Below are 15,388 nucleotides of genomic sequence, written 5' to 3'. Positions count from 1 at the left end.
TTAATTTGACAGTCCTACTTTTGACTCATTAAAAAAAGATTTTCTGGATTAATATTCAATGCTGTTTTAAATCTGCATTAATTCCTCATGAAGCATGATACATGACCTATAACTATTCTTAAACCATTTCTCAAGCACTTTCTCAAACACACACTTTCTACAAACTGTGCCAGTTTGCAGAATGGAAAAGATAATTTCTGACATGTCCAAATATAAACAGCCAATTAAGCAATTAATCTTATTTGTACCATGGGAGGGAAATATCCCTCAAGCTCACATTTACAGAAAAGCACAGTTATTTACTTTTTCTTGGGATATGTTGGCTTTGGCTAAGTTTCTGGATTTTCCTTTTTAAAGACAACCTCTTTAAAAACAACTTGGGCCAAGAAAAATGTAGCTGAGAAGTTGGACAGTCGACCTCCTTCACAGTCATCCAGCAACACGCAGATACAGAGAGGTCAGACAGAGAAAATACTCACTGGACTGGTTCCTCCGCATCTGTCCCTGAAAACAAAAACAGACATTAATTAATCAAAGACGCGTGCGACCCACCACGAATTTCAAGAGTGTTACTTGCCAGAAATTTGCTCAATTTGTTAGGAGGAGAAAAAAAAATTGGACAAAAATGACACGATATAAATAATCAAACTTCACACAGGAGACACAAAACAGATGAGCATGTTTTTAACAAACTGAATTAAAGTATTTTAAAAGGTCATCACTTTACTGCTTTGTTACACTGTGTGCAACTTTTGGAAACTCAGACTTGGACTCCTTTTTACATGTCAAATAGTCTGAAACCTTGAGCCTTTGAGTGTGTTTGTGTAACAACAAGATTTCAAATATATAAAACACAATGAAAATAGTGAAAAAAACTATTATTAATTATTCCCAGTGGCAAAGGGAATTTTCCACTTCAGAGTTAAAGTCAGTAAATCACTGGGCTACTCTCAACTCACACATACCAGACGTTAAACCTAGGGTGAAATATTCAGCAGCGCAAAACCGAGCATCTAAGCCCATGCAACGATCAGTCAGGGACAACAGAGAGCGTGATCCTAACACTTCACGGACTTCCTTTACACAGCCCTTTTTTCTGGACATAAATGTGCTGTGTCATGCTGAATAACACAAGATATGCAAGATTTGCTCCAAAGGGTCACCAACCCGATGGAAACTTAGAGCATCAATTTCAATAAAGAATTTATTCGCACAAGGAGAAAGGTGGTGGTGGAGGTGGGTGGGTGGGGGATTGGGGGGTGGGGTGTGGTGTCAAGGGAGGAGGGGAGAAAAAGAAACAAAATGGGGTTTAAGGAACATAGCAAAAGCGTTTAACCACCGTAGAGCTGTGAGGCCAGGGTTTAGTCCCACAGGCGCTAAGCGGCAAATGGGTTCAATTACGGCTCTTGCTGGCCACACACACACGACTTCCATTGCTATTTCAATAAAAGGAACACCGCAGAGGGGGAACCAAACAGGAGGAGAAATGAAAAAGACAGAAAAATGAGCACTGAGGAAAAAAAAGAGAAGAAACATCTCTCAATAATTCACACCAGATGATGCAACGTTCGTCATCATGTCGGATGTATGTTTTAACTTTTATCCAGAACTTTTCTGTGAATATGAAATAATGAAAAGGGTGCGAATCAGAAATCTGAGCAGACAGAGAGGAAGGCAAATGTGATCTAATGACTATTCTGGTATTTAAATGCAAATCGGAAAAACAGTGGTCTGTGTTTTTTTTTTTTTTTTGTACTTTTAGGATGAGAAAGTAATTGTGGGTTTGAGTCTCGACAACAACCAAAACCAAACTGCAATGAACAAAGTCAAAGGTTTAAAGAGAACATTGTTCCTCCTGAATTGTGTTACATTAACTAGGAGAAAAAAAAACATCCTAGAAAAACATCCTCTATAAACTTGTTACTTATATTTATCAGTTATTCTGAGGGTGGAAAGAAAGACGAAGATAAAAAAAAAACAAACAAGAAAAACATTTGTTAAAACTCTGCAACTAACCCCATAAAGTATTCATAAATAACCACAACAGAGTCCTGTCTAGAACAAGTGGGCTCCAATAAAACCAAAAGAGTGAAAGCAAACAAAGAAAGGAGGAAAAAAGAGTGAGGTACAACACAAACAGGGAGGTGAACAGTGGTCAGAGTGGAGGGAGAGGCTGAGGGAGAGAGCTGGAGCTGCGAAAAAGATGCCGTGACATTCGTTTAATGTGCAGCCCGGGAGTGCGGCGGGTGAAACCCACTAGACCCCCTTCACAACACTGAGCGTGCCCTTTCAGCCGCTCCACAACAACATTAACAACAACAACAGCTCAGTGCACACACGGTGCATGTTTGCACACAAGCAGTAGTGGTTTTAAATTTTAATGGCAGTGGCTATTTTCATAGAGCAGCGGAGAGTGATTCAGAGATTGAGTGATGGTGAGGAAGAAGGAGCTGAATGAAGGGCTCCATGACTGAGGTCACGGATCAGACTGTGCTGTGTGTGTGTGCATGCGTGCGTGTGTGTAGTCTGCCGGCCACTGCTGCAAAGCATTCCCTAAAGTGGCTACAAGGAGGGCAGTGTGCATGTGTGTGAGTTCGCAGTAAAGGCCAACAACATCAGCTTCTTAACTCAGAAATTATTGTTTTTGAGTTCTTGATATTTCTTTCTTAAAAAAAAAAAAAAAGAAAAAAAATATCCAAAGGCTGTTTAACATAAAACTGATTTCAAAGTAAAGACAAACCATGAAATGTGTGCAAACAGGAACCTCAGTGAACCAGCAGCCAATCCAGTGTGTGAAATAAATTAGATATAATACACATGCCTTTCCAATGTAAATTAAATAAGCTCCAAAGAAGAGAGACTAACAGCATCTACAATAGCACGGTTAAATGTTCCCCACCAGAGGTTAGATATTCTCCTGTTGCCCTCTAGTGTTGCAGAGGCAGAGCAGACTCCTACTGCAGCAGAGCAGGACAGCAACAGGTTTGTGTTTGGGATTTTCAGTATTTGTGTGTTTTTAGTTTGTTGTGAAGACTTACCGAGGTCGTTGGTGACAGGATGATGTTTCCAATGGAGGCTTTGAGCTCGTCGATGGTGGCTTGGTTCTGATGCGTGCCATTGTTTGGCTTAACGGGCTTGATTTCTACGTGGAACTTCCTGGGCTCATCTTCATCCTCTGAGTCGCTGGACGAATAGAAGGAATTCTCTTTGGCATGTAGGCAAAAAATAAGTTAAGGAGACAATGATAACAGAACAAAAAAAACAAAGAGAGAAATCATGTATAGTTCGTTTTTATTTAGCCCAGGCCTCAGGCTGCAGGCTGCTGACGGGTGTGAACAGAAACACAAATAGTAACAGATCTCTGATGTGTTAATAGCTGGACTGAGCGTCAGAGTGTGAGCAGCATCAAGACAAATGAGAAGGATATCGTTTTCATTTGCTTCCGGCCTGATACAGAAGCCCTCAGCATCGACTTGGGGAACGTTCTACAAAATAAAAACAGAAATCATTTTTAAAATCATACTTTGTTGCACTGTTCGACTAACACAAACTTCTTTTTTAAAGTAAATGTATTGAATGCGCATTCTTTATGAATAAATTCAAAGCAACTAAATAATAATTGTATTTATCAGCTCTTACAATTTTGCACACCTTATTGTTAAAAAGATCTTCTTTACAAATTAACACATCAGGTGAAGAACAAACACGCTGAAAGCAGCAACCCAGCCTACAGCAATAAGACTGTACAGTACAGAACTGAAAATAGCTTTGGGGGCTCTTCTGTTGTATACTTTTTTTATTTATGGCACTCAATATATTTGCATGGTTGTATGTAACTGTATGAATGTATGGTTGCATGTTCATACAAAAATATGTATATTTTTTATATTCTATTTAATTTTTTCATTATGTAAAATCAAATATAGACATAGTTCTACTTTATTAATGTAAATTCTTCATCTATTTAGTTGTTAACTATGAACACAAATGTTGATAAACTCAAAATCATTTAAACTGACATTATCATTCAAAGTTTAGGCAAGAAACTCTTTCAAACTGCTGTAAATTACTCAATATGTGTAATATTACACAATTCAGAAAAGGACAAATAATTCAACACTTCAGTAGTACCTGCTATGGTTTCAACCATTTTTTTCTCTTTACATATTAATTTCACTTTGACACTAAATTTTGACAAAGTCAGATCTTTCCAACTTAGTGTAAATTTAGTAAATTAAGTTGTTTTTTTCTCTTATTCTAATCTAAATCTTTCTTATTGCCATCAAAGTTAACCAGTGCATCAACTGGTACATTGTGTAGTTTATCAGTAGAAAGAAAGTTCCATTTTTATTTATGGCATTTTGTTTTTAAGGCACATGTAATATATATGTAATAATATAGGACAGCCAAAATAAAAAAAAGAGCCCCTATTTTTTTTTAGATTTCTGTGTTTATAAAATATATTCGCTTATTGTGATTTATAAAAAAAACCCCAATTAGATATGAATATTTAGTTTTGTATGTGTGTGTGTGTGTGTGTGTTTGTGTGTGTATTAGCTTGCTTACAGCATTCTGGATGTCTATGGCCCCATAGTATCCAGGGGGAGCACCATTGGCAGTGTTCTACAAGCACAAACAGAGAGAAATGAATGAATGACTGACTGAATGAATGAATGATTCAATCTACAAAACAAACAGGAGGGAGGGAACAGAGAGAGAGAGAGAGAGAGTGCGTCAGAGAATGTAATGAGCAAGGATCTTTTTCACCTCCTCCTGTCTGAAATCAAAATAACACAAAAGCTGAAATATCAGCAGACATGTCAACACAGTTAAAGAATAACCATTTGTTTTTTGGTGAGACTTATACTCACAGCTGCTTCCACTTCTGTCGACTCCCTGGAAGACAAAATAGTCACATCATGATGAGACAGTCTTAACAAATTTCACATGACGGAAAAAATATTATAAAATGTGTTGGTGGACAAAGATACACAAGTCTTCACTCACGTGGAGTCTGTGTCTTTGTCTTTCCTGCGACCTGGGATGCCAAATGGCTTTCTCTTTCTGGGTTTGGCACCTTAATACAAAAACAAAGCATTTTTTAACCATGGATTAACAATGAAATCTGTTCTTGATCCAAGTATCTAAGTTTTAACTTGCTTTAAACATTCAGATCTTAAGTGAAACACAACTCACAGTGTATTTCTTAAAATCTAATATTTTACTTTTGCAAACTTACCTTCAGTAGCAATAGCTGCATTGCACTCCTCAAACTCAATGGGTCCTAATGAGACAAAAAAAATCTTTTAGGTTCATTTGGCACGGAAAGGGTCAATGACCCACTGCTGTGAATGCTGTGAATGTACATCACGCAATAGTCACACACACAGATACACACACCACAAACACACTTTGGCAAATACACAACATGCAGTCTGCCGTGCCATACAGAGTGTGTATACAAACAGGGCAAGGGCTGGTCCCAGAGGGCAGACAGGGTCAATAGCAGAGTCAACTGTGTGTCTGGTGGCCCTCACTGAGATGTGACACTCGCTTCTGGGGCCGCAAAGCACTACTCTACAGCACAGAGTCGTCCTCACAGAGACACATACAAAACCCCACCTGGGACATCACGATTCTGAGATTTCTAACTTTGATGCAATACCTCGAAAAATATCAACGTTGGAGACAATTTTCAATACCACCAGGAAAAACTGACATTAAAGGCAAACAATTTGAAATTTGTATTAAATGATAAATATAACAAGGCTATAACATGATAATGACTTTTCTTTCCTAGGTCAGTAGCAGACAACAGAAGAATGACTGTAGTAAACATTAACAATGACATATGTGCCAGTCACACATTAACTAATCCAACAGAGTGCACTATATTAATGCCAAGTTAATAACATTTTGATCAAATATTTTTGAAACTATAAGCCAGATTTATAATGTGGTCATTGGCCCCAACTCTTTACCTGCGATCTTTGGCGCTCCACCTGATGCCAGCCTCTCTGTCACAACGCACTGTGCCCTGGCCTTCAAAACCTTATGGGCCAGGTGTTTAATTCTACCCAAAGAGAGGCACATTTCTCCCTCTCCACACTATACACTGTATTAAGGAAGTTCTATACAATATAAAACTTGAGAAACTCAGGTTCTCTCTCATGGGCTTGATTTAAAAAGTTCCAGGAAATCTGGGACCCTTCTATAGAATACACTGACCTGCTGAAAACTGCAAAATTGCATTTCTACTGTTGTTGGTACATTTTATTATTTACTGGTATTCTTTAACTTTTATTTACTCATTTGTTTCTCATTTATTATTACTTTTTTTAGTCATCCTTTTTTTTCTTTTGGTTTGTCTATATGTGCTTCATGACCTAAGCTGAGTGAGGGCAGTGAGTAAGGGAATGAATAATTAGATATGATTTGTTCCATTTTATACAGATTGTGCTGTACTGACTATTGAATAATTCTGGAAAATTAGTGAAAAGAATTGGAATAATAACATTAACAATAAGAGATTTAAAAAGCACAACAAGTACCAGATTATTGACATTGGTTCAAATATTCAGAATCAATATGTATTGATAAATCAATATTTTTGACAACACTACCACAATTATGAACCAATTCTATACACAACAGGAGCCTCGGTGCTCACAGCAAACAGCAGGTATGAAGACTTAACTAAGATGAAACTAAACCTCCCACACTGGACACGCAAAGTCACTAACCCTATTACAATAAGACAAACAAGTCCAAGATCACATGCAGTGAAGTGTTTAAAGCCACACGGCACAAATGTGCTCTGGGACTTAAGAGATGCCCTTCTCTCTCTGGCATGCAAAGAAAGAAAAAAAAAAAGCCAGAAAAAAAGAACACTCCGTGTATGAAACAAACAAGCATAATCAAACACACACTAACACACAGAGCCACTGAGATGACCATGACAACCTTGATCAATAGATTGAACTAACAAATTGTCGTATCTTTTCCAGCCAACAGGCACAGTATCACTCTGAGCACAACCAGCCATGGATCTATCTTCACAAAAAATAACATTGCTTTTGGTTATTTAGATCCATCATTCAAATGATGAGAAAAGAGCGAAAAACAACAGCGTTTACACTTAATTTAATGCTCATCAATTATACACATTTATCTCTGGGGCTCTGCGCTTGGATTGTCACGCTTCAAGTGTGCCTCCGGAAACATTTATGGAGGCTTTTGAAAGGGACGGTGCTTGAACGTACACATGCTCACACAAACACACCCACACTGAAAGCTGAAGGAAAACCAGAGGCAGGGCATGCAATGAGTGTGCACGTCAATCAGAGAAATCTGGGAGGCTGGGCTCTTGGTGTTGTGTGATGTTGTTCTGTATTAGAAAGAGCGACACCTTGGGTTCATAATGAAACAAACTGAAATCATTTAGTCTATATAATCCATATGTTTAACTATGTATTTCAAGACACACTTATTCACACTTATTCTTGCATTCTTACACGCCTACTTCTCCTGAAAGTGATGACCTGGAAGACATGCAGTCTGCTCTCAGACCAGATAGACACAGATACACTGCATATAACTAGAAAGCTTAATAGCTTGCAAGATGAGCGGAGAGAGAGAGAGAGAGAGAGAGAGATGGGGCAGGACCCTCTGGCAATATTTCCGATACACTAACATGCCTTGACCTGAAAACAACAAAGCTAATGATATTTTAACTCAGAATGTATACAGTAGCAGCAGTCCAACGCGCTCTCCCCAGAGGATGCCAGTCGCGAGCAGAATTGACGCATTGTTTGGCGTGTGCAACGCTGAGTGAAGCGCAGGGAAGCGGCGAGTCACGAGAGGCATGCATCACGCCAAGTGAAGTGGATAAAGTACACCAATGACCGATCTACTCTACTGTGCAATATCAGGCCTCTTCACCGCCGGCGAACACACAGCGACGGCACGAACGACTGTTTGTGTGTGTGCGAGAAGAGAATTCCCTGCCAATCAAAACAAAATTGGCATGCTCATTCAAGAACTTTCTCTCATGGGAGGAAGTGAGAGAGACGGTAATGTCATCGTCCCCATTCGGTCACTGCGCTGAAATAAAACAGGTGAGAATATTTTAACTCGTGAGGTGTGTCTTTCCCCGGAGAGGAAGCTCGTGATAATTATCTCATTTGACATCATCTTTTATGAAATGCATCAGTTGCAGATATTGTCAAACAAAAGTAATGAAAAAGGACCCAGAAAGGGGGAAATTACTGGAAAATTACACATTGCATTCTTTTATTCGAGCTCTGGGATGTTTAACAAATGCTGTGGATCTACGTAAGGCCCAGGCAGAGCATGAACTCTTTGCCGCAAGCATCCTGCGATTGCATCTGACAATATTTATGCACACCAACTGCAAAAAAAGTCTAAACACCAGACACATGAATATTACCTAAATCTGGGCAGACATTAGGAACTGTTTAAACATCTCCTAAACAGACAGACGACTTTGTTTATACAGGGGAAGATGTTTCTTTTCTTTCTACTCTCTGTGAGGGAAGCATGCAGTCACGCATGAGCAGAGAATGGTTTTTTAAATTGCATATGCTTCACATGGCACTGGGAGTGGGAGAGGGGCGGAGGGGGTTTGCGTGTCTGGCCCACCGCCAGTTGACAGCTCAGCTGGATATCGCTGAACACTCCGAACCCCCCTGCCTCGCAGCGTGTCACTTCGGGATTGTTTCCGCAATAGAAAGTTTATTCAACCTCTCTCTCTCTAAAGGCACTGGACCGGCCATCCGTTCAGCTATTTAATCAGGGGACAGACAGGTTATTTTTCTGACAGGGCTGGGGCTGCTGCGCAATCCCTAATGAACAGCTTGATACAAGAGGAATTTTCTGACCGTTTTTTTAGCCTCAATTAATTCTGCTGTCCAAACAAATGAAGGCCACCACTCCTCGGACGCAGCGTCTGGACACAGGGATCACCATTTGTGTACACACAAACACAGTGGAGGTGAACCCTTTGTGTCTGTGACCTGACGTAATGTAGTACAAGTACAGGGACTGGTAAAGTAATTGGATATTTAAGACGGAGCTTTAAACTCTTCACACATGTATTTGATTTTAACCAATGATTAATAACAGTAAAAGCAAAATAGTTGACAGTATAAAAAAATGAAGCTTCAGAGCATCTACAATAACAGCAAGAGTAACTATCAATGAATGAGTTGTGTGTGTATGTGTGTGTGAAAAAGAGGGAGGTGAGGGGGTAGAGCCGAAGGAGTCTGAGGAGTATTCCCTTGATTATTGTGGCATGGCAAAGTTTACACAAGAGTCATTGTTGAGCTCTGACCTCCTGAAAAGGTTGGTTCTGCCTGCTTAGTCTGCGAGCACTGCAAAGCCCCCTGTGTGTCACATGCTTACTGGAATGCCAAGCCTGCCTACCTTTACAGCAGATTACTATGATTGACTCTGATGGCCCTCTCTTAGTTCTAATTGCCCCTCTCTATACACCCCTACCCTCCCCACTTGGCAGGAACAGGCAGAAGGCCCGCACCCCAGACCATTCATTTATTTACGCACAACACAGACACTGACAAACATTTATTACTACAACAAACATGGTGGCTTACCTGGTCTCTCCTTGCCCGTTCCTTTGCTCTCGGCCAGTTTGTGTATTAAGCTCTCCACTGAGGTGTTCTCGATGTTCCTCACAAATTCGTTGTGGAGCTACAAAATCCAAAACAAGAAACCACAATTACTGACAGTTGCCTGCACTTGGAATTTAAAGGGATAGTTTGGATCTTTTGAAGCGGGGTTGTATGAGGTACCTACCTAATTGTATTACACACAATAGATGTTAATCACTACGACCCCAGTTTGGAGAAGCAGGCAGATGTACAAGCACGGAAGCTAAGCAATGTACTGCTTAGGGGGGGGGGGGGGGGGGGGGGGGGGGCGCATCAAAACGTATTGGAGCCACCTAAAAAAGTCCAACCTAAAAAGTTTATACCAGCTCAAGTGTATGGTATATTTAAAATATTTCCACCACTTTACCTTACCTTCAGACAATAATTTGCAACGGGACACTGAAGCCATTACATCGCTCTCTTTAAAGCCAGACTGCATTGACAAAAACAGTCATTTAACATCACTGACGACAGGAGCTGCTGGTCTATCTACCTCGATCAGTTAGTTTGTGTTATTAAGTGACTTTGGTGTTTAAAAGTGTTAGTTAAGATTCACTTAAAGTCACACAATAACAGAAAGAAATTAACTGATTGAGGCAGCCATGGACCACCAGCTCTCTTATTCAGCAAGCTAAAATTACTGTTTTTTTGTGAATGGAGTCTGGTTGCTTCAACAAGAGCACAAATGAGAACCTGAAGCCATTAATGGGTCCCAAGCAGGGCTGTCTGACGGCAAGTCAACGTGGTAAAAAAATACAGCATACTCTTACACTGATATTGGTTTGTTTAGGTGGCTAAAAACTATTTTGTTGCTGGCCCCCACACACAGCACTTCACTGCTTAGCTTCCATGTCAGTACACTCCTGTCTGCCTCTCCAAACTGGGGGCGTGCTAACCAACATCTACTCTATGTAATGCACTGACTATGGCTAAGTACCTCATACAACCCCACTTCAAAAAAAAATCCAAACTATCCCTTTAAGAGAGTTGTTGAAGAAAGCACATAGTTAAATTAAGTTTAACCGCAACAGACTTTTGGATTCATCCAGTGCTGGGGTTTAGAATTTACACAGTGAATTGTTTGAGTTATTCATTATTTATATTCACTGCAATCAATTAATGAAAAGGTTGATTTTTGGCCTTTTACTGTGGTCCAATTCTCTTACAGAACATTTAATGACTGCCAGTACTCGACAAATAGAGCTGTTTAACCAAGTGAGATTAACGACATATCCTAGTACTGGCAGTGCAGCCATATTAGATTGCGGTTTGCCGCACGGACTGAAGTGAAACATTCTCATTTAATTTACCTCTATGTTGGTGAGGTGAAAATAAAATAAAAAAAACTTTGTAACATCAATTAACCATTTTTATCTATTGTCAGGTACTGTCTCCCCACTTGCATTAGTTTTCATTGTACATACCAATATATATTCACTTATTATATATGAGAAATGATTATCTTTAGTTGGAGGAAATGCAGTCAGATAAGTCAGTGTTCAATAAGCTAATGTTAAATGTATTGTTCAGTGATTGTTAAAGCCCTCTATGTTTTCAGTTATGTCATACCATACAAGCAAGCATCAGTATCACGTGTTGAGTGTTTGTTTTAGGACGGGAGACAGATGCAGTCTGTTGCTGTTAGTTCTTCAGTGTAACTCACACTGCTTTGCCTTTTGTTGGTATTTATAACATTTTTTTTTGGTAATTGGCCTGTGGAGACGTACTGTACTTTACTGTGATTCTATTGTGTCAGGTTGAATCATTGTTGTTGGCACCGTGGTCTGCTGAAGCCCTTTGGGCAGTATCAGAGGAAGGATAGTGTTTGTTTGCTTGTTTGTTTTGGATGTGCATGTGTGCTTGTGTGCTCACTGAGGGGGAAGTGAAAGCGATGTATAGGCATGGGGATGAAGAACAGCGGCTGACTGTGCCATCTCACCAAACCATTTAGATGTGCGTGATACTGTAAGCGTAGAGTGGCTCCACTATCAAACAAACACACACGCAAACACACACATATGTGTCTGCCCCCCGGGCCCCTGTGGTGAGGTGGAGTGCATTAGCCTTCTGTGCCCTGGCAGGAGAGGATGTTGGGGAGGGAGGGTGATGTGGGTGAGGGGCTGCCGTGGTGAGGAAGTATGCTCAGTGCAGCACACGCGATCTGTCAGGTACTGCTGCCATGACGGAGGGCAGCAATGTCATCAACCTGCGTGCCCCGCTCGCCTCTCACACACATGCTTGCACACACACATGCGCGCGCACACACACAAATACACACCTCGTCTTGACCACACGCTCAAACATGCATCTGCCTTCAAGGGATCCCTACACACTCACATGCTCACTTATAAAAACAAACACAGCACGCAAACCCAACAGACACACCTGGCCTTATGTGATTTTAAAGGGACAGTTCACCTCAAAATCAACATCCATATTTTTCCTCTTAGCAGCAGTGCTATTTATCATTTATGTTTTGGTGTGAGTGTTGGAGATATCGACCGTAGAGATGTCTGCCTTCTCTCTGATATAATGAAACTAGATGGTACTCGACTTGTGATGCTCAAAGTGCCAAAAAAACTTATTTGAAAAACTCAACAGCGATGTCTCTTTCAAGAAATCATGACCCGGTTAGTCAAGATAATCCACAGACCTTGTTGTGAGCAGGAACTTTTTTCTTTCTACTGAACTACACTAGAGCCGCAAGTAACAATTATTTTCATTGTTGACTAATCTGTTGATTATATTCTCTAGAAATCAATTAGTAGTTTGGTTTATAAAACATTAAAAAATGATGAATTATGTCAATTAGTGTTTACAAAAGCCAACGCTAACATCTTGCAATGTCTCAAGCACAAGCCACTCGTCTATGAGTAGAGTCACACATGTTTCTGTGCAGTGATTCGGTGAGCAGGTGCAGTTTGTAGAGAGAAAATAGTTCCTGAATGAAACTGCTTACAACAAGGTCTTTAGATTATCTTAAGTAAACAGGTCATGATTTCTGGAAAGAGACATTACTGTTGAGTTTCTCAAATGTATTTTTTTGGCACTTTGAGCACTACAAGCCGAATGCAATCTAGTTCCATTATATGTGTCCATTATATCTACAGATGCGAGGTTGCTGGACAGCGGCATGCTGGAGACTGATATGTTTGCCCATGGGCGGCTGCCGTGGCAGGGCTGCGTCGCCGCATCCTTGATCTTCGGTTTTCCAGCGGACCGTTCGAGCAAGTCCGGCTTCTCTGCTGCTAACGCTGCTGCCGGGATGCAGCTGAGGAGGAGCCAGCTGCTAATGCTATGTACTGGTACACTGCTAATGCTGCTTGCTGTGCTGCTGTAGCTCAGTCGTAACTGTAACTGATGCTGAGACTCTACTGACTGTGTGACTGGTAGACGGCGGTGGGTGGCGCAACAGGCCAAAACACAAATTCAAAACATAAACATGATTTGCAGACTGCAAAAATGTTTTTTAAATGCGAATATTCTGGCTGTACTATTGTTGTCGGTGAGATCAGTATGTTATATGAACATTATTCCTTTGTCTCTGTGACATATTAGGATGATTTTATGACTATTTGCTTTAGATTTCCTACATATAGCTCCTTTAAGAAGAGGCAGACATCTCCCACACTCTGCAACTCACACTAAAACAATTTAGACTGATAAATACCACTTCACACAAGAGAAACAATGGAAATTTTTTCTTGTATTTTGGGGTGAAGTGTCCCTTTAAAACTTCAGAGCAACACTGCACTTTTTTCTACACACATTTAAACTTAAAAGATCTACATATGGTATTTTCCTTTTTCCTACACTTCTCCCTCTCATCCGTTCTAACCCTCTTACCCTTCATGCCCACTGAGCTGATACTGGCTGAGCCATGTCTGAAAAATCTTGCAACGTTGACATGATTACTTCTTGATTTTAGTGACACCTTCGGTTACAGGTCCCCTTTGCTTTGGTTTCATGCACTGCACTTCCCTGCAATCACTTGTCTCTGGTTGTTTGATACCCCTGGACTGACAGCAGCTCCAACACTGGACTCCACTATTGAGAAAGTAATTCTGTTGTACAACAGTCAAAGTCACTACTACTAACTCCACTGTTTTACCCGGTGAGAGTGTAGACGGCCATGTCTCCTCTGATAAATAGATACACATGTCCTAAGCTGTTCCTTTTCACCTGCCAGCGGGGAGCTTCGCTGGGGGTGTAACACACACGCACACAGATTCATGCTGTGCTAGCCCAGATGTGCAGGCCTCTTTGCAGGCGCTTTGACCATCCATTAGAGGTTGCTTGTGCAGCTACAAGGACATTGTCCCTCAGCAACTTCCCACCAAGAAGCACTGCTGGTCTTATCCAATGATGACCAGCCAAACTGGAAGTACTGCAGCTGTCTAGTTTCTTTCAAACAATGGGCAAAAGGTTTTCCCCTCTGTACCACGTAAGGGGCAATAACAGATATTACAATGGTGGATATCTTTGAGATAGTAATATCTGCATTGCTGAAATCATATATATTTGATGTTTTATTAAAGAAGAGTGACTAATGAATTGCAGATTAGTGATGGATTGCATAATAAATTTTAAGGAAATAATTTGGATTTATTGAAGTGGGGTTGTATGAGGTACTTATCCATAGTCAGTGTATGACATACAGTAGATACCGGTCAGCATGCCCCTAGTTTGGAGAAGCAGGCAGAAGTACCGCCACTGAAGCTAAGCAATGTGCTACTGTGGATGGGGGCAGCAGCAAAACATATTTTAGCCACCTATCTATCCATCCATCCATCCATCCATCCATCTTCATCTGCTTATCTGGGGCCAGGTCACAGGGGCAGCAGGCCGAGCAAAGCACCCCAGACATCCCTCTCCCCAGCAACGCTTTCCAGCTCATCCTGGGGGACCCCAAGGCGTTCCCAGGCCAAACAAGATATGTAATCCCTCCAGCGTGTTCTAGGTCTACCCTGGGGCCTCCTGTCATCATTGACAGCAATAACAGTTTAGGTGTAGAATATTTCTGCTGCTTTACCTTGCCACAGACAGCCCTCTCTGATGGGGAAGCCTTAATGGCTTCGATTTCCCATCTATGCTCTGGTCAATATTAACTCTCGCTTGCTACTACTACTGCTTCCTTGATCACATAGTCAGTGTTATGTGTGACTTTGGTGAATCTGATCTGAACCTTTTAAATGCCAAAGTCACACAATAACACAAACAAACTAACTGATGAAGGCAGCGGTAGACCAGCAGCTCCTGTGCTCAGTGATGTTACATTACTGTTTTTCTGAATTGAGTCTGGCATTGGAGCGAGTGATATATCAGCTTCAGTTCCATGTAAGAAACTCTAGTCTGACGGCAAGGTAAAGCGGTGAAAATATTCTAAATATAGTGTACACTTAAACTGATACAGAATTTCTGAGGTGGGACTTTTTTTAGATGGCCAAAATATGTAATGTTACCGACCTTTCCACAGTGGTATATTGCTTAGCTTTTGTGTCTGTGCTACAACCTACTTCACCAAACTGGGGATGTGTAGACTGATATCTGTGTGGAATGCACTGGCTATGGATAAGTCCCTCATACAACCACACTTCAGTCAGAACTATCCCTTTAAGAGCATTCAAAGACATCTCTGACTGTTTTGAAAGAGAACTACACCAATTTAGAATTGGCCTTCTATAGCATTGTGGTCCTCA

The 15,388-nt window shown here is 40.8% G+C and overlaps 1 protein-coding gene across 21 annotated transcripts in view; it reads right to left on the bottom strand.

Moving 5' to 3' along the window:
* fcho2 (FCH and mu domain containing endocytic adaptor 2) overlaps positions 1 to 15,388 on the bottom strand; it is a 58,296-nt gene that overhangs the window by 17,278 nt on the left and 25,630 nt on the right. For all 21 annotated transcript variants that reach the window (XM_078162196.1, XM_078162199.1, XM_033646445.2 and 18 more), the window contains exons 8-15: positions 9,633 to 9,729; positions 5,240 to 5,284; positions 5,008 to 5,077; positions 4,872 to 4,896; positions 4,567 to 4,623; positions 3,428 to 3,485; positions 3,039 to 3,214; positions 480 to 504 (exon numbers count right to left, since the gene is read on the bottom strand). In XM_078162196.1, the coding sequence (XP_078018322.1) occupies positions 480 to 504; positions 3,039 to 3,214; positions 3,428 to 3,485; positions 4,567 to 4,623; positions 4,872 to 4,896; positions 5,008 to 5,077; positions 5,240 to 5,284; positions 9,633 to 9,729 (553 nt within the window). The remainder of the gene's footprint in view (positions 1 to 479; positions 505 to 3,038; positions 3,215 to 3,427; positions 3,486 to 4,566; positions 4,624 to 4,871; positions 4,897 to 5,007; positions 5,078 to 5,239; positions 5,285 to 9,632; positions 9,730 to 15,388) is intronic.

This window comes from Epinephelus lanceolatus, chromosome 19 (assembly GCF_041903045.1).
Source record: "Epinephelus lanceolatus isolate andai-2023 chromosome 19, ASM4190304v1, whole genome shotgun sequence".
Lineage (NCBI taxonomy): Eukaryota > Metazoa > Chordata > Actinopteri > Perciformes > Serranidae > Epinephelus > Epinephelus lanceolatus.
The sequence above is the reverse complement of the archived record's forward strand: the minus strand, read 5'-3'. Positions and strand labels throughout refer to the sequence as shown.